At 31.9% G+C, this 19,574-nt stretch overlaps 2 protein-coding genes and 1 non-coding gene across 3 annotated transcripts; all 3 read right to left on the minus strand.

The window, feature by feature from the left end:
• Positions 1 to 789: 789 nt before the first annotated feature.
• On the minus strand, positions 790 to 860 carry TRNAG-GCC (transfer RNA glycine (anticodon GCC)). Its single transcript has one exon. It is a non-coding gene; the product is annotated as a tRNA-Gly (tRNA).
• Positions 861 to 8,003: 7,143 nt separating this feature from the next.
• Positions 8,004 to 12,745, minus strand: LOC118062573 (ubiquitin-like modifier-activating enzyme atg7). Its single transcript, XM_035076377.2, has 14 exons — positions 12,292 to 12,745; positions 11,820 to 12,037; positions 11,374 to 11,565; positions 11,217 to 11,271; positions 11,037 to 11,131; positions 10,688 to 10,874; positions 10,473 to 10,578; positions 10,251 to 10,395; positions 10,018 to 10,176; positions 9,668 to 9,856; positions 9,292 to 9,471; positions 9,093 to 9,208; positions 8,814 to 8,976; positions 8,004 to 8,265 (listed from the first exon to the last, which is right to left on the minus strand). The coding sequence occupies exons 1-14, from the start codon at positions 12,452 to 12,454 to the stop codon at positions 8,086 to 8,088; spliced, it is 2,148 nt and encodes a 715-aa protein (XP_034932268.1). The 5' UTR covers positions 12,455 to 12,745; the 3' UTR covers positions 8,004 to 8,085.
• Positions 12,746 to 15,106: 2,361 nt separating this feature from the next.
• LOC118062574 (transcription factor bHLH106) lies at positions 15,107 to 19,311 on the minus strand. Its single transcript, XM_035076378.2, has 2 exons — positions 18,292 to 19,311; positions 15,107 to 16,020 (listed from the first exon to the last, which is right to left on the minus strand). The coding sequence occupies exons 1-2, from the start codon at positions 18,601 to 18,603 to the stop codon at positions 15,538 to 15,540; spliced, it is 795 nt and encodes a 264-aa protein (XP_034932269.1). The 5' UTR covers positions 18,604 to 19,311; the 3' UTR covers positions 15,107 to 15,537.
• Positions 19,312 to 19,574: the final 263 nt, after the last annotated feature.

The raw sequence follows: 19,574 nt of genomic DNA on the forward strand, positions 1-19,574 counted from the left end.
GCAAAGCATTTTTGTGCTATGAATTTTATCTTTACTCAGAATTTATTAATCAACTATAAATAAATATTAAAAATATTTTTTTTATAATTAATAATAAATATATTCTTTATAAATAAAATAAGTATTACGTGTATCTAACTAATTGGCTGCGGGGAATATTCACTAACAAATGCCATTTAGGCTGCCTTGTCAACCCATACCTAATAATAGTTGAATAGTGTCGGGTCCAATTTCTGTATGGATGACACTTGGGATCACCTAATAAATGAGTGTATATCAACAATCTTCCCTGTGGTCCTAAGGATTCAAGCCACCTTTCTTGAGGGTCCTAAAGAATATAGAAGGATAGAAAAGAAGAAAAAAGAGTGTTTGATTTCCAAATTCCAAAGTTACAAGTTGCAAAAGACAATAACATAAACATAGTTTCATTTTTAATTAGTTGAAAGTTGCCAAACTGCTGTACCTCTAAGGGCTGTCATCTTCTTCATTGACTGATTATGTTGCTTTAGAATTTTACACCAAGATATTTGACTGTGGTGTGCAGCACAGAATTCATAGGGCTTGGAATTGAATTCTTGAGTCGAGTCTTTTTAGGGCAGTACTGAATTGGAGATTCAAATTCTGAAGGTAGAGATAAGAAGAGAAAAGTGATGCTGACATGGATGATAGGGAAAAATATTGGCCTAGTAGAGGGCGATAATCAAAGAGTCATGATCAACAACTTGGACATTCTCGCATTCTAAAAAGTTGAAATCACATTGAAAACATAAGGCATATATAAAAACTAAATGCACCAGCCGGGAATCGAACCCGGGTCTGTACCGTGGCAGGGTACTATTCTACCACTAGACCACTGGTGCCTACACGGGTACGTTTTCCAGATTGAATATATATATATAGGTTTATATCAATATCACTCCAAGCTCCACCCCTCTCTCTCTCTCTCGATATATATATATATATATATATATATATATATATATATATGTGCGCGCGCGTGTTAATGGATCTCCTCATACATAGTGTTCCGTATTTGCATCTGAGACATCTTTGAGTTCAAACTAACCAACGTAACTCTTTTATATTGTAGTAGAATTATAAATTAATTTTAAATGTTAAGAAAAAAAGTTTAGAATATGTTTTTCATTTCAAGAAATTTGTTAAATTACTAATGGAAAGTTGATTTCTATGTGTAATACGATAAATGTAAAGATGTTTTAATAAATAAATCAGAAAAAAAATGTTTATTTTAATTAAAGATTAAAGTAGGAAGTTAATTTTCTTATGTAAGTGGTTACGGATGTGTCACAGCTAAGCTATATAGATTGCTTTGCAGAGATATTTATGGACTGATATGATAGAACTAAAACCAAAAAGAGTCATGAGTTGTGTAGAAACATCGGTATAAAAAAACTTATAACTTTTGAACTTTAGATCATGCTTAAATTTTGTTAGAAGATTCCAAAGATCTAATTCTATAAGAGGCTCGACAAACCATAACCAATTAAGGTCCAAAAGATATTTAAATTCGGCTCAACATGTGTTATTCTGACTAATTTTGTTACTTTTCCTTTTTAGTTTCAAATTTTTCTAGTTTGTTTAAGATTTTTGTTTCTTTTTATTTCTTTTTGGGTTTTTTTTAATTTGTTTAGGTCAATTTTGAGGTTTATTTAAGGAGTTGTAAGTCTCTCATAAAAATAGACTATTTAAAGAGAAAATATTTAGTAATAAGATTTTAAATTATAATTTGTATGCGTTGACCCTATTCAACAAAATTTTATATTGCTTATGTTTGCTATCTTATTTGTGTTGTTTTTGTCAGCATCGTTTTTCCAATAAAAATAAAAGATAGATATAAATACTAATATTTTACCTTATTTACCCTTTTCATTAGATATGTTTTTTTATTATCTTAGAGATTTACTTTAATTATTACCTACATATAATTTTGCATATCCCAATATTGACATAAAACACACACACACACACATATAATTTATCAATACACACACACATACTTCAAATATATATATATATATATATATATAAACTATTTTATTTTTTATTGAATAATCAATAATAGTCAGATAATGGATACTCGTATAGATACCCAAAACTCAATGAATAATTTTTAGATATCTAATTTTTTTACTCGATAAGGCAATGGATAGGATATGAATATCAAGAAATTTGATATGTTGATGCTCATTGTCATCCCTAAAACACTCTATAATCATTCCAAACAATAAAAATCAAACAATTTTTGTTTTTTAAAAAAATTATACATTTGGATTTGTTTTTTCAACAAGTGAAAAATCCTCCCCACTACATTTCACATGTCTTGGATCTTGGATCCTTCCTTATCTTCTAGGATCTATGTACAAGACTTATAACTCAATTTAACATGAAAATCACAGCCAAGAAAAATCATCAAACTCTTCACTATAATATAATCGTAGATCAATCCCGCATATGGGCACTTGCCCACACCGCCCAAAAAAAATCAAATGAAGTATATATCATGTTGAAACTAATAATGGGTTTCGACTAATATAAGAATTAGGAGAAATTTAAAATAGACGCGTTTTGATAATGAAAAAATAATTCAAAGGAATTATAATGGAAATGAGATATAAAAGTTAAGAAAAAAAACTACATCAAAAAAGTGTTAGTGTAATCCTAGTTAAAAATTGGTAATGTTATCATGAAATTGTAGTAAATATGTAAATGAAACAAATAATGAAAAGGAAAAATAAATATAGTTTGAAATAAAAAATAGTCCTAAGGACTTAGTAAAATAACCGATATAGTTCTAGCGATGATTGAATAAAAAAAATTGGATTTTGATGTAAAATCACTTATTGACCGGTTTTATGTTATCAAACATAACTCTCAATCCGACTGTTGGATTGGACTATAATTTTACAAAGAGCCTCCTAATATATTGTTCTATCTTAGGTTAAAAATAGCCCTTGAAGTTTGGAAAGGCGAGAATATCAATAGTTGGACCAAAAAAAACATGTAGGCTCTTTAATGGTATTTTCATAAACAAATTGGCAATTCAACTCTTTTTTCCCCTTTAAACTATCGACAAGTGCCAAAAAAATAGAAGACAAAATAAATAAATTTGAGAGCTTCCTCACTAAAACCCGAAGAGAAACCAAGATTTAAGGTAAGATAGATGAGGGAGTGAATACTGAACAGATCTACACAAGAATTATGGGGAAAATCAAGTGAGAGAGAAATAAAGTAGAGAGAGGAAACTCACAATATTAAAAGTGAAAAGAGGAGGAGTAGAAGATTTTTGTTGGTTAACATTCAAGGTTTATATCATTATCGAATAAGATGTCATAAACTTGATTGTACAAGTTTAAGTAAGATTAACAAAGTTTATGCAAAATTTTGAATTACGTTCTTAAATGTTAAAATGGAGAAAAGTGAATTGTGAAAATGTAATGTTTTTTGGATGAAATATGATGTAAATGACTCTTAATAAAGAAAAATTGGGTGTTTATGGTGAAAGTAGGGTCAATCATTTAAGGAGGGGAATGAGAACTTTTTGAACCATAGTAAATGATTGTAGTTATGTGTATTTATTGTGTGTTGTTGTGTTGATGAAGATTGAGATAGATTTAATTATGAAATTGTAAAAATGTGATGTTCTTGAGATGAAATATAATGTAAATGACTCTTAATAAAGTATAATTGAATAAGAAAAATTGGGTATTTATGGTGAAAGTAGGGTCGGTCATTTGAGGAGGGGAATGAGAACTTTTTGAACCATAGTAAATGTTTGTAGTTATGTGTATTTATTGTGTGTTGTTGTGTTTGTGAAGATTAAAATTGATTTAATTATGCTGTTTAGTTGTAATTGAATTTTTGATGTAATTTGAAAAAAGATAGTGAGAAACTGATGAAATAAGGTTGTGGTATATCCTTTAGTCTTTTTTTACTTGTAAAATTAGCATTAATTTTATCAGTGGCCACTGCATTAATGGGAAAAAATTGGTGTAGATAATTGTGGTATATCTTTTATTCTTTTTAATTATAAAATTATCATTAATTTTACTCTAATGGCCACTGCATCAACAGAGAAAATACTTTCAGTGATGAAATTAATTAAAAATCAGTTATACAATCGAATTAGGAATGATTGGTTGAATGATTGTGAATTATAAGAAAAAAATAAAATTTTGTTGAACATCTTTTTTATAATATATGTAAATTCTTAAACTTTATATTAGAAACTTATAATTTTTAGACTTTTGGATCTTAATTAATTTAATTATTTACTCATATTATTTTGCCCTACTAAAATTGGATTTTGTATCCGTCACTGCATATAATAGAAGGATAAAGACCCCATCCATCATTAATGTTATTTGAAAACTCATCGATGACAAATATTTTTTAGAATAATAAAATTATTCATAATAATAGAAGCTTTACTAAGCTCTTTAGTCACCTCGTATTTAGTAATGAACGTTTTTTTTTTTTTTTTAATGAGCTTAGACATATACTTAGGCTATAAAAATTGATCAACAGAAAATACTTTCCAATCAAAGAAAAATTTGACTTGATTTTTAGAAAAAGTGTTTTTCTTTTTATTTGAGTGGAAAAAACTTTCGAGAAGTCGTGAAAAATTTAAAATAGCATATTATTTTTTAATTATAACAAATTTGATTCTCAACCTTTTGATTGTTGTATATTTTGTTTTAAATCTATTTTTTTCAATTTCACCCCTTAGAATTTGATTTAATGTAATTTTTATATTAGCTTTGGTTCTTATTTTTATGATTGTTATTTGTTTTTCTATTATTATTATTTTTTTAATTGAAATTTTTTGTCTATCAAATTTGATCCTTATTCTTTTTATTGTTATTTATTTTATTTGAAATAATTTATGAAATTATAATTATTATTATTTTCATTTCATCATCTTTCAATTTTTTTTATCTGTTAGATTTGATCTCCATTATTTTGATTATTATTTATTTTATTTGAAATAATTTATGAAATTAGATTTTTTTTTCAATTTCATTCTCATTCAACTTTTAAATTTGTAAGGTTTGTTCCTCATTATTTTAATAAATTTAAAAAGAAATATTAATAAGTTATTTTCCTGCTCATTTTTCATAATATAACCAAACACTGGAAAATATTTTTCAACTTATTTTTCATGACATTACCAAATATCAGAAAATAATTCACTTTTCAAGAATTTTCTTTCCAAAAAAACCACTTTCCAATTGAAAACTACTTTCTAGTAAACAAACAAGGCCTTAGTCCATTAGGCAATTGAGGTAGTATAGTTTTTTTTTTAAAAAAAAAAAACAAAATAGCTTAAATTTTCCTTATATTTTAGGTTTAATCTCTAATATGTTTCTATAAACTATAAATGTAATTCCTTCTAATTTGTCTCCAAATTAGTTTAGATCATTCTACAATTTCTCCTTCTGGCACATGCTGTCATTCAAACTATGAAAACATCCTCACAAGAAAAACTTAAACATAGCCTAATTTATCATAAAATATTTAAAAATAATAAATTATAACGTGATATTAAAATTCCTTTTGTTTTCATGTTTATTAGCATTTTGATAATTTATATGAAATTTTAGTTTCTTACATAAAGGTATTTCTATCCATTTACGTGAAAAAATATGATAAAAATACATATTGGAGAATGACGTTATATTCGTGAAGAAATTGAAAACAATTAAACTTACAAAGATAGATTGGAAATTTAGTTAAAAAATTAAGAACAAATTGAAATAATTCTCCTATTTTAAATTCTTTTTTGTTCATAAAGAGGAGTATTGGATTTTATAACTACACGAGATTTATCTGGATTCGATTTTTCTAGTAAAATTCTATTTTAAATTCAGTTAGTGTTTGATATGTTGGATAATAATCAACAGGATATGATATATATATAAAAAATTGAAGTTATGCAATAAAACTTTGGAGAGTACAAAAATAAAATTTTGACTTGTCCAAGATTGTTATAGTGAAGAAATGTTTTTCCTGGTAAAAAAGACAAGATAAACTTATACAATTCTCGACCCACAGCCAAGCTTGGGTCATAGGTTAGGTTGACCATTGACCCGAGTCAATATAATAATAAAAATAATTATTATTATAGATTTAAAACTTGAATCAGGGGTCGACCTGAGGCCAAGCTTGGGTCACGGGTCAAGTTGACCATTAACCCTGGTTAATATAAGGATAAAAATGGTTATTATTATTATAGTTTGAAAACCTGGTTCGAGGATTGACTCGGGGTTAGACTCGATCATCTAGGCTCAAGTCATGGGTCTAGTTTACCATTAACTCGAGTTAACATAAGGATGAAAGTTGTTATTATCATATTTTAAAAACCTGACTCGGGAGTTGGCCCGAGGCCAGACCTGGATCAAGGATATAGTTGACCATTGATCCAGGTTAACGTAAAGATAAAAATAAATATTAACATAGTTTTAAAACTCGACTCGAAAGTCGACGCAAGACCAGGTCCAGGTCACGAGTCAGGTTGACCATTGACTCGAGTCAACATAAGAATAAAAAATATTATTATCATAGTCTTAAAATTCGACCCATGAATCAACTCGGAGTTGAACCCAGGTCAAGAGTTAGATTGACCCGGGTCAACATAAGGATAATTGAGTTATTTTCATAGTTTTAAAACTCTACTCAGGGGTCAATTAAGGGTTAAGCTCAAGTTCTGGGCCATGTTAACCATTAGTCCCTAAAACTAGCTATTATCATAATTTTCAAACCCAATTAAAGGGTTGACCTAGGGTAAGGCTCAAGTCAAGGGTTGGAATGGTTAACCCGAGTTGACCCAAAGCAAAAGAAGAATAAAAATAATAATTATTATTATAGTTTTAAAACCCGACTCAAAGGTAAATCTGAGATAAAGCTCAAGTCACAAGTTGGTAAAGTCAACCTGAGTTGACTCCAATTTTTTTTAAAAAATCAAAATAACCTCATTTTAACCAAAAAAAATTATATAAAAAAGTCAATAAATTTTTTACCTATGTTTTATATCAGGTTGACCAAGTCATAGGTTAACCTAAGTTTTTTATCATATTAGGTCGAATCAATCCTTCTATATTTTTTAAAAACTCATACTAGTCTAGATCTCAGATTAGTCGAGTCTCATCTAATATCTACTAAATTCATAATAAGATAAATTATCCACTCCAATCTAAAACACACCAAACACATAACAAACAATTATTCATTATATACTCTCAGTCCATTGTTAAGCACACTAGACACTACCTCAATCTTAATTGGCAAGTTTCAATAGGAACTTGAAAAGCCACTAAAAGACACATCTTTATCTTCAAACTTGTTTAAAATTGTGGTAGCAATTATGATTCAAAATATTTTTTTTATTTAAAAATATATTAAAATAATATATATTTTTTTTATTTTTAAAAAATTATTTTTAAAATCAGCACATCAAAACAATATGAAAATATAAAAACAATTTAACAAAAAAAAAAAACAATTTAAAATTTAAAAGAACAAGATATCAACCACGTTTCTAAAAAGACTAGGACTCTTCAAGATGCTGGGTTCAAACATTTAAAAAAAAACACAACACTCCAAATCTTGACACAACTCAGGAGGACAATTAAAATCAGCTTAGTTCTTGCCTTGTCACATCATCTACATAACTGGGAAAATAAAAATCCTGCCTTTCTAACAAAGAAAGGCCATACTTATCTTAATTTCTCTTTCTAGCTTTACTCTGTGTGTGTGTGTGTGTGTGTGTGTGTGTGTGTGTGTGTGTGTGTGTGTGTCTCATTGAGTTCAAACTTCGAAGTCACATGTACCAGATTCATTTAAGCCTTGGAACACAACCAGCTCCTTCGTCAACTCAAACCAGTAGGTTGTTTTTTTTTTATTGCTCGTGGGCATCAGCATTTATGTCGTTAATTAACAAGCAGTATTTCATGCTGGTGATCTTGATCTCTGAGGTAGATCAATCATAATGGAGAAGAAAAGAATGTCACTGATTTGCTTTCATTTGTACAATTGATATGAGAACAATTAGAAAATGTGGAAAGATAATTATATTTCAACACAATCATCATCATCATCAAAGTCATCTCTCTCATCATCCCAGTCCAATTTAAATGAGTTCGCCGACTCCTTCAATTCTGTTAGTCCGGTGAGATCCTCCAAATAAGTAGGATGATTAATTGCTTGAAGCAGGAATTCGATTCCTTTTTTCCGATATTCTGATACAACCTGAGCATATTGTTTGATCACAAGTTAAATTGCAGTTATAATGTAATGTAATGAAAGAACTAGAGAACAAAGAACAACAAATGAAGAACATGTTGACTGCAAAAGCAAGGATATATATATGTTGCAACTGTCATCCCAAATTTGATAGAAGTAATAAGCGTATGAATGCTATCTTTTCTGCAGCTCCTAAAAGAAACTCTGTCAATGATCAGTCTCAATAACAAAGTGTCTCTAAAAGGACCAAGGGAGGCCACATGAGCTGCAAACAAACACTTAAAATTAAGGGGTTCAGGCTAAGAAAACCCTATATGAAGAGGAGAAGATAAGTTAACAAAAGGGAATTTCAGGGGGAGAGGTCAGAAAGGCATCTGGTGAAACCCTATTCTTAAATTCACTAATTGTTTGGACTACCTAAGCAACAAGGCATTATCATCTTATTTACCCACTAAACTGCCACTTGTATGAACACTAGAAGTAAGATTATAAGAGATGATGAAGCAGCCACGTGAAATTAATTGAAAAATCTTTTTGTATCAGCAAAAACTTACAGTGCTGCAACAAGCAGTGCAACTATTAGAGGAGTGGCCTACAAGGGTCATTTGCGAAAAATGAAAGAGAGAACCCCGAATCTGGTGGGGCATTATACCAAGAGGAGGCTCACTGCCACTACTGCTACTAGTGGAGTTTGTGATATCACCTTCAGCAAACATCCTGCACAAATGAAAGCAAAAGAAATGGAATTTCTTAATAAATTCTTAATATGAGGATGCCTTAGACATAAATATTTGCAGACTACGAGCTTCATTGACATAGTTTTCCAGACTTACCCATCAGGATGATGCAAGATGCTGACAAAAAGCTCTACAGCAAGAGATGAAGCAATAGGAGCAAGCCCTGGACGTGTAACAGTGCACTGCTGGTCTAAAGTTCGATTGGCAGTTGACTGCACAAAGAGAACATGAATTAATTCTGAACTTGATTAAAAAACAATTAATACATCAGATCAATTGCATTCTAGTAAATTACATCTGTAGGTGCAACCACATCATTGCAGAAGTAACAGCCCAGTCTCTTCCCTCCTTTGTCAGTTCGAGCAAGGTTTTCCATATCAATAGATGAAGTGTTAGCATGAGCAGAGCTAAAAGGACCAGGGCCATGCCGCATTACCAAGAAGCTATCAAACCCAAGAGCTGCAGTTATAGTAATCTGCAGAAGGATAATTGAATAAAAAAATAAATCAATAAAAGCTAACGTCCATATGAATTAATAATAGATGGCCAATCCAATGAATTGAAATCAAGTTAACTGATCTCCAGATCAATTCAACATAAGCTTGATGAAAGAAAAGACTGAAAACATCACAAGAACTGTACTAGGTACACAGATCAGATTAAGAAGACACCTTGTTAGCACTTGCACATAGAAGGGTTGGGAGCCATCGGCTCTCTCTTGTATCAGTCAACAAGAAAACTGCATCATGGGAATCAACCAGATCATACAGACGGCTACAATCATCAACCACGCTCTTCTCTTCTTGGTTAGTCACTGGATGACCAGGCATTGGTATAGCCATCACTTCACCCTTTGCTTCCTGAGGGGAAAAAAGAAGAAGGAAAACAAGCGATGAGCTATTAGCAAGGATTAGTGTTCATGATGAGAAAAAATGAAAAAGAAAGAAAAGAAAAGAAAAGGATCAACATTCATTTTGAGCTAAGCCTTATGTACATAGCTATTAAAAGTAAAATCAATTACCACAGCTGGAAATATACGCTTCAAGCTTTTAGCGGCTGCCAAGGCTTTAAAATCACCTCCATCGAGGCAGTCATCCAATGTGTACAGGGACTGCCTCAATGGATTAGACATAGCCACTCTTCCATTGTCAACTAGTGTAATTTTTCGGACACCCCAAGCCTGCAATATACATAATCTTTGAGAACCAACATAGAGACTATCAACAATAAATCGAATCTTCATATCACACTCACCATAAGCATGCGAGCAACCTGGCATCCAAGCGTGCCTGCTCCTATGAGAAGACACTTCACAGAAGATAACTCATCTAAGTTAAGGGATGGCAAGGCACGCCATCTCATGAGTTTTAAATTCAAATCTGCAGCAGATACGGCCAACCTGTAAAGAACATTTGAAATGATAAGATAAACGGGGTGATACTACCATGAAGAAGGAGGAGAAATGGGGACAAATACCTAGTTGGGTCCATGGATTTAGCAAGGTTAATACATCTGGATACGTATTTATTTTTGTTTTTTTCCCATCCAACTGCATTAGGTACAAGTTGATGATCATTCAATCCTGAAAACAGATATTTCTTGCAAGTTAGAGATTCACCATATATGCATGCTGTAGGAAGTCAAAACAGCAATTGGACTAGAGCTGTGTTAGCCAATTTCAGCTGGTCTACCTTGTGGAGCTGTTATTAAGGCTTCAATGACAAGGGAAGACTCCATATCCATAAAACCACGACTCTCTCTGTAGCATAAAAAGTGGACACTCTTCAGATTCCATCTTGAAGAAATCAGTGCTAGGAAGTTGCGAAGAGGCCAACCAGGATCTTTTTCATGACATGGGTCATAAAAACCAAATAGCACCTGATGATAGCAGGCAAATTAGCTTTAAGAAAGAGGCATTTACAATCACATCTCATTACTTTACCCCAGGAGCATATAAACAGATAAATATACGAGAATTGCCCTATTTATAGATACATGATATTCATTTTTCCAAGGAACTGGAAGAGTTTGGAGACGGACCTTTTGATTATCAGCCTGACAGGCTTCCCAATCCTTTAGATGCCTGATAGTAGCATGGGAATTGGAAGCAATACTGATAAAAAAGAATGGAACATCTGCAGCAGATTTGCATGATCAAGGAGTTAAGGTTATCTCATTGACCAAATGACATGTGAACTGAAAGAAAAAAGATGATTTTACCTGCGGTTAAGCTTGAGTTACGCCAGTCATTACAAGCCATAGATACGGATTTTACCTACACATTACAAATATCATTTTAGTATTGCTAAACAGATAAATGACAGCTATTATAATGGATTATCAACCGAATTCCCAACAGTTATCATATTATATGCACCTCTTCTGAGGTGAACCATTCTGAAGCACGCTTTGATTCAACCAATGTCGCAGGAGGATCAAGCACCAAGGCAGGGAAAGCAAACCAGTAATGAAAGCTCCATTTTTTTAGGTCTGCGAAGGATATAAGAAGGAACCTTGAAAGCACCGCACTGTCCTCCACTGCTCTCCCAGTGTGAATGTCTTCCCAAATCTAGTTATTCACAACACAGAATTTTCATGTGACATCTTTATCTCAAGAAATCATCACATATTCTTACACAAAATGGAAATCACTGATGGGAGATGGCCATGTTTACAGTTCAAGAATTAGACCAATTTGAACTAAATACCCTCTTCACTAGAACAAACAAGCAGTTAAATCACATTTTCTCTCAACTTACAATAAAGTCAATTCATCACTGCAATGCTAAAATTGCTCATCCAAGATCAATCTGAAAGAAATACCTTGTTTGCTTCCTCCTTTAGCAAGCTCTTTTTATCCAGGGCATGGAAGGCCTCCAATGTATTTGTATTGTAAAGAGTCCCGGGTACAGGGCATCTGTTCCTGTTGCCGCGACTAATTGCAGGCATTGAAGACTGGCCATTTTCATCAGTCGGCAAAGATTCAGCGAGAAGTCTCAAGTGATTGGATACTTGGGAATGTGAGCAAGGCGCATAAAACCCTGAAACAAGACCAGTCAAAATCCTAGTTTACATGAGTAAAGATCGTCTATATCAACATATGACTAGTCACAAAATCCACACCTGCCTCCTATTCAAAATCCAGCCTCTTAACTGTTAACTCCTTTTCTTTTTTTCAAAAAGCTTGATTAATATAGTTTCAATATATGATTACACATCAATCAATTTCGGAGTTCTCATCATTAACAATTTGAATGCTTAAAGAAAACCCAAAAGAATTTAAAAAAGATATTACCGGTGATGGGTATAGGAGAATCATCGATGCCATATTTGTTGAGCTTCAAAGAAGACAATCTGTGCCAGAAACCTTCGTCAGCTAAGCTATTAAAGGGTACGAATTGGAGGATAGTAGAAGATGAAGATCCACATCCACTCCTACTCTTTTCCTCTTGAGCCATAACGCACTCTTCTACCTTTCAATTCTGATTAAGATTTGACAGATTGTAAGCAAACTCTTATGTCTATATATTCTTCAACTTGTTTGTTGAACTCTTTGACACACAGAGAAAAGCAGCCTTCCTGACTTTGAGAGTGTTTTCGCTTTTGGTTTTTAATTAAAGTAACTTCAAAAACATCATGGAGACAAGACAACAAGCGAAAAACGAAGAAGAAGAAGGACTTTGTTTCAGTTCGTGTTTGGAAATGAAACTGGATCTTCCGCGACAAGAGAAATCCTTTTCCCATCTGTTTTTAGACTTTCACTTCATTAATATTTTCGTAATTATTATTTAGTTCTTCCTGTCCTTTATCTAGTCCTTGTTTGTCTGAACACATCATAAGTTAGTCCCTTAAGCGGAGGTCACTGTTAACAACTCCTTTCCAAAATGTCCAAACTAAACCACTTCTTTAAACTTGCTTTTTTCTGGTAAGGCTGGAGATTTTGGCTAAGAATTAAGGGTACAATTAGATTGTAAGTTGTTTTTGGGTGCATGATTAATTTGTAAATGATAACTAATTACATAAGACTTATTTAACCATGAATACAAAAATACAGGGATTAAATAATTATTTCAATAAAACTAGAAGGGCTAAATAAATAATTACTCTTCTTTTTAGTATTTACGGCTCCACGTCGGGTCAGATAACATATTATGAAATCGAGAATGCGGGTAAGGTTTTTTTAAAATGTTTTTTTATTTTAAAATATATTAAAATAATATATTTTTTTTATTTTAAAGATTTATTTTTAACATCAATAAATTAAAATAATCCAATAATAATAATAATAATAATAATAATAATAATTATTATTATTATTATTATTATTAAATATAATCAAACATAAAAACAAACAAATAAGTTGTAATTTGCTGTTCAGTACAAATTCCAGACCTGCAAACTAGGTCGACCCATCCTTTTTTTTTTTTTTTTTTTAAAAAAAAAGAAAAGAATTCTTTGCTTTTAACAAAACATTCTCGTTGTTTGCTTTTTTATTTTCATTTATATTTATTATAGTTATTTATTCAAGCAAATGTGTTTACCACATCCCATTCGGCAAAAATAGGTGACCCAAACGAACCATAAGAATTAAGGGATGACTATTCAGTTGCGTGTGCGCCACTGCCGGGAATTTTTTTTTTTTTTGATAAAGCCTTTAAACTTAACAAGTTTTGTGGGTCAATATGGTGACTCATTCATTCAATTTTTATTAAACTTCACCCCCCAGCTAAAGTGCCAGATTATAAATTACACGAATTTTTCCCGCATGAATCCAAATCAATCTAAAAAAATATTAAAAAAATTATTTAAAGTTTTAATATTTTATATAAAAAAAATATAAAAACAAATATATATTTTTTAATTAACATGATTGTTTGGATCAATTTATACAAACCTCGACTAAATTTATAGACCATAAAATTAACGATCATGTAGGTCTTTAGTAACCTTAAAACTTATAAAATTTAAATTAATAATATTGAAAAAATAAATTTAAAATTTAATTATTCAAGTTAAAGCTTTTAAAGAAACTTTTGCCTGCGGAGATATATAGAAAGAGAGACGAGCTAAAATACTCAGTTGTTGGATGCAAAGACAGAGAGGGTATACTCTAACCCAATAGAGTGTCATATTCAAATTTATATATAATTTATGTTGTTAATTTTTAATATATATCTAAAATAAGTTGTGTATTTGTTTTTAGAAAAAACTACTTCTATAAATTTTGTTTGATAAATATACAATTTGTTTTCATAATCTATGTATTTTATTTAATAAAAACTGGATATGAAGAAATTTTACGTGGATCTCTATTATAAGTCCACCTTCAATAAAGGCGGGTATGGAGTATCGAAATCTGTCTCCATTGTAAATAATATATAGATAGATATGGAGCTTAAGAGTTCTCCATAAAACTGAAGGTGGAGGAGGGCGCATATATATCTCTATTAAGAAGTACTATTTTTTATATATATTTATTAGGATAATAATCATTTTTTATATCTTTCATTATTTGTATTTCATATGTTTGTGTGTTTAGCTACTCCATTCTTTTCATCAAATAAATAAATGATATGTCTGAAAATTAGTACTGATGTTGCTTTATCTGTGCTGAATGCTTCCTTTCAATTTGGTTTTTTTTAAAATGCTTTTTGTTTAGAAATAAATTAAAATATTTTAAAAAATAAAAAATTATTATTTTTATATAAAAAAATTTGAATTTTGGCTAACCTTTATTTATTTTGCAATTTTAAAAAAGAGCTTCATAAGACTGCAAATTTCTCTTACTAATTGCTACATAAGTTGCAAATTACTAAAAAAGATTCTTCTTTTGGCCTTTTGGAATTCAACATATCATTCTTTCAGTACAATGATGTTTGGATTTTTCGTTAAAACATTATTATTTTTTTGAATATCTTGTTTTAATTTTAAATTATTTTATAATATTTTTAAATAATTTTTGATAGGCTAATATTAAAAATAAAATTTAAAGAATAATAAACAAAAAACACTTTTTAAAAAAAACTTCTATCACTCTATCAAACCTGCAATAATCTCACAAAGTTACGTTGCACCTAGTTGCACTTCATAGTTATGCAATTTCAGATGCATGCCAGCAAACGAAAAAGAGGTATTATTCAAACCCAGACCTGATATATGTTACATTACACAAGACAGTTATGATTAGAGAGTTTTAAGTCTTACAAAGGAACATCCATGCTTACACAAACTAAGATTATATCACCTCGTCAACGCAAAGGCGCTAGTCCCAGGTAAGGGAAGCCTGGTTGCGGTGGCCAATGGGAGCTATTAATTGTAAATATCAACAAAAAAGAAAGAAAAAAGAGACGATACCAACTCTCATAACACTCTTGGCAGAAGCATCCTAGGCATCAATCGTGTAAAATATGTATTGCTATCAGAAAGTCTTCCACATTTTGCACACCTCTCACACACAAACAGATAACACTTCCCAGAAGAGATACACGGACATGAACATCAACACCACCAGGTCCACCACCAACAACAAGATTTTTGGTTCTTAAGAAGACGGGCTCGAGGAATCAAAGAAAGTCACCCTCCTTTTCTTGTTTGGAAGTGGTGTCCTTGGTGAGTATTCTAGTGAGGCAGAACCTTTCTCCAAGACAGAAGTTAGGGCATGGTGAATAGATTTTGTAAGAAGCTGCATTGCCTCTGCATCATCTACAGCATTCTTATTTCTGTTGCTGGTGAATACAAACTCGTTCTTTAACCGGCTTCCCAAGGTTGATATTTCTGCGTTCACCATTTTCAAAGGAAGTGCATCAACAGCTTGTCTTATATCAGATAGAAGCTCAGGTCGATAGTCACAACAGATAGATGCCTTGAAGTACAACGTTCCTTCTTTAGTTCCATAAAAATATGTCTCAACTTTTACTTCGTCATCAGCTGTTGGAATAAGAAGGCCTTTACAGGCTTCTAAGGCATTCCTTTTGAGTTCTTTGACTTGGCTAATGACTGCGGCAAGCAACGTGGCTTTGTCCATCTACAATTGTCATTTAAACACAAAGATACAAGTCAGAACCGATAATGGGAATTGCCACGATCATTGATTAAGTTACATGGGCATAAGACGAAATAAAAGCGAAACTACGATCGCAGCCAACAGGATGCTTATACTAGCAGTGACATACCAGCAAGATATGCCTTCATATTTCAATGTTACCTGCAAAAGTAATTTGGTTAATTAAGAAAAATTAATGATTCATTCAGCTACTACTTTGATTTTAATCAAAGTTTATAGGCTAAGCTAAATCCCTCCAAAACTTTCAGTAGAAAACAGTTCGAAAAAGGCCAATAAAGATGAGGTGAATAAATGATTTTTTTGACTTAGTCAACATTTGCAACTTCACATAAGAAAATACACAATGAGAAGGACAATGACCGAAAGAAATCCTATAATACTTAATGTTGTCAATTTCGAAGCTTGAGAACTTTAAATATAGCGTCTTTCTTGTCCCAGACGTCTATTTCATGTTGGCATTCCCGACCTTGATATTAAATCATATGTATTATATGATCGAGATAAATTATCATATTCAGCAGCTAATAAAGAAAAAAATACTTAAGCCATCAAACATATGAATACTCAAAAAAACATCATGGTGGGACCATGATACAGGACCTGGCATATTGTCCCACCATCGATTAATATTATCATTTATCAACTACTAGTTCATGTATATTTGTGTGTGTGTGTGTGTGTGTGTGTGTCTGAGGGCGTATCCTGCCGACAGTAGGTTTGGCTCTGCTATTTATTAATCTTATTTTCTAGAATCAATATGTGGTTTGTATCTCCTTGTTAAAATACTAGAGGATCATCAAATAACGAACGATAAATTAGGACCAGGGGGAGGTTCCAAGCCATCAGTAAACTAGAATTTATCTCCTTTAATATCCCGTAGCCAGAGCTGATAAGTTGGCTTCACAATCTCAAGCATGTCTTACTGAAGAACAACATAAACTAGCTGATTCAACTAGAATTATGGACATTATATGTAATGATGCATTTAGAAAATACATGTTATTCATCCTTCTAGTAACTTGTAGGTCACCATGTTGAGATTAGAGAAAATGTTCTTATTCTTTTGATGAATGGGATTAAAGAAAATGTTATAAATTCTATTTTATTAAAAAGTATCCAAGGATGAGAAGCAAGGGTTGTAACCAGTACTAATTAACCATACCCCTTCTAATGCATTATCTCAGTATTTAATCTCAACCTCTATATTTGTTTCTTTTTTATGACAGATTAAAGATCCCTAGTTGACTTTGTTTACAAAAAATATGCAGTTGACTACTCATTGAGAAATAAAATCTAGATGATGTGCCATAAACCGAAGTTAGCTACTCTTTCTAATATGAAAGTATAAGGTATGATAACACCATATAAAGGTCTATAACACATTGATGGAAGCCCTTGAGCTTCACAAGGCAAGATGAAACAGCGAGCAAACAACACAAGTACGGATCCTTCTGGTTTATTAGAACATAATATGTCTCTCTAATTTAAGCTTTATCAGGAGCAATGAAACAAGATTATAACTGCTTGTTTCAGTACTTCATGCTTATATATTGCTTAAATTTAGAGTTTATCATCCATGATATTGAATTGTCCTTTTCTTTTAGCTGTTTTCTAAAACAGCGTCGAAGTTTTTCTACAATCTGGCTTGAGCCTTGGTTTAGTTGCTCTGCAAATAGAGGGAAACTTGGGAAGTTTTGAGTCCAATTTTTTACATTTTCCTGGTTTCTGGACAAGTCAGAATTTTCATTAAATAGGCCAAACTAATTTGGTTGTTTACGGTTACTATAAGATTGAGGTCCTGAGGTGTTTCTTTCTACTGGTATTTTATTTTTTTTCCGATGCCGTAAGATTGCTTCCTTCCTGATCAATTATCATGCCTTAAAAATTACTCTATTTAATCCTTAGATTTCATCATGTCCTAACTTCTGTCAGCAACCAGGAATTATATCTTGACCAATCAGGAATTATATCTTTCAATCCATCAATGATACAAAGTCAGGAACACCAGCCAAAATCCCTCTAATTAAACTAATCAAGTTGTCTTCATGTTACCTTCTATTAACCAGTTTTCAGAATCAATTCTGGTAAAAGTTAATAAACTTGCTACAACAATCAAGGGAATGATTTAGAATTAAGCAGCACTGTGTAATCATATTAAGACAATTGATCTTGACCAACAAATTTTTTTTTGACAAAAACTAACAAATTAAGGAAGGAAACACATATGCTAACCTTTTCAGTGCAGGGCACAAGACCGCGAAGAGTATCAAGATGGGCATTGATCCTCTCCCTCCTCCTCCTCTCGGCCTCGCTATGGCTCTTCAAAGCTGCCAAAGCCTTGGCCTCAGATATCCCCTTATTTCCAACTCTTGCAGGTGCCTTTACTAGCTCTCCCATCTCAGCATCCAACACCAAACTTTGAGAAACCATTGGCCTACCTTGCAAAACATCACTAAAACCCTCTAAACTACGCGGAAACGGATCAAACGTGTTCATATAACTGGACCCAGATGAAGAGTTAGAGTTAAAAAAGTAGTCAAACATTGTAAAAAGAAGCAAGTTCTTGAATTTTGAAAAATATGCTTATGTTGTACTATGTGTTTAGTCTACGAGCCAAAAGTGCAGAAGAGTAGGCCTGGAGGTCGAGTTGTTGGAGCAAACCAGAAAGAAAGCATTTGGAGAGGAAAGTTTTGTTGTTTAACAGCTTTGTTGGTGAGTCTTGATGTTGTTTTAGCTATGATCATGAATTCCATAACGGAAAAGGGACGATTTTGGGTTTGAAAGGACATCGGAATATGTTAACCAAAAAAAATCCACATTTTCTTCTTGATACTCTTGAAGAGCATTGTTTATTTGCTATACGTGTTACTTTCTTTGGAAACTGGAGCTTAATTTGTCTCTGAGAGAGAGAGAGAGAGAGAGGGAGAATCTTGAAAGAGTGAGCCTTCAAATTTTTCTGGGATTTCAATGAATATAAGGGAGAGAAAGGGACAGAGATCCTCAAAGGAAATGGAGTTCACAGGGATGGTTTTTCTTGGAATGGAGAGAGAGGTGAAACAAATGGACGCAACTCCAGAGTTGAGACTTGGAGTTGTGCAGTCTTGGAAGCAGTATAAATGGGGACTGCCCTGGCTATGCAGGCTTCATTTTTTTCAACTCGTAAAATATTGCTCGGAAGTTGAGAGGTCAAAAGGGCTAAACCAAACACAATTTTGGAGCATCTGCTGATCTAAAAGCTGAGCAAGAGTCCAAATTATTGGATAAATAAACGATTTGAATTTGAAAACTTGTGTTTTGGAAGCTTTGGAAGGGGTATCCGGTGTAAAGCACACCGCATCGTATGTGTCTTTTCTGATGTTTTGTCCATTGTTTGATTAGAAGAGTCAATCAAATCAGCCTATCCTTTTAAACTATGAAATCTTCAAATTTCTAATCTTTATTTCATAATTTTATTAGTGTGATTCAGTTTATTAATGCTATAAAAGTTGACTTTTAAAGTATTTTTTGGTTTAAAA

The sequence above is a fragment of the Populus alba genome, chromosome 4 (genome assembly GCF_005239225.2).
Source record: "Populus alba chromosome 4, ASM523922v2, whole genome shotgun sequence".
In the NCBI taxonomy this organism is placed as follows: Eukaryota; Viridiplantae; Streptophyta; class Magnoliopsida; order Malpighiales; family Salicaceae; genus Populus; species Populus alba.

Bases quoted from the DNA above. Each gene is read 5' to 3' on its own strand.
- LOC118062573 (XM_035076377.2), bottom strand. From the start codon at position 12,454: ATGGCTCAAGAGGAAAAGAGTAGGAGTGGATGTGGATCTTCATCTTCT. The intron at 10,875-11,036 runs GTCCGTCTCCAA...TGCTATCATCAG, and splicing joins GTCAGGCTGATAATCAAAAG to GTGCTATTTGGTTTTTATGA. The intron at 10,177-10,250 runs GTGAGTGTGATA...TGTATATTGCAG, and splicing joins AGGTTGCTCGCATGCTTATG to GCTTGGGGTGTCCGAAAAAT.
- LOC118062574 (XM_035076378.2), bottom strand. From the start codon at position 18,603: ATGTTTGACTACTTTTTTAACTCTAACTCTTCATCTGGGTCCAGTTAT. The intron at 16,021-18,291 runs GTTAGCATATGT...TGACAATTGTAG, and splicing joins TTGTGCCCTGCACTGAAAAG to ATGGACAAAGCCACGTTGCT.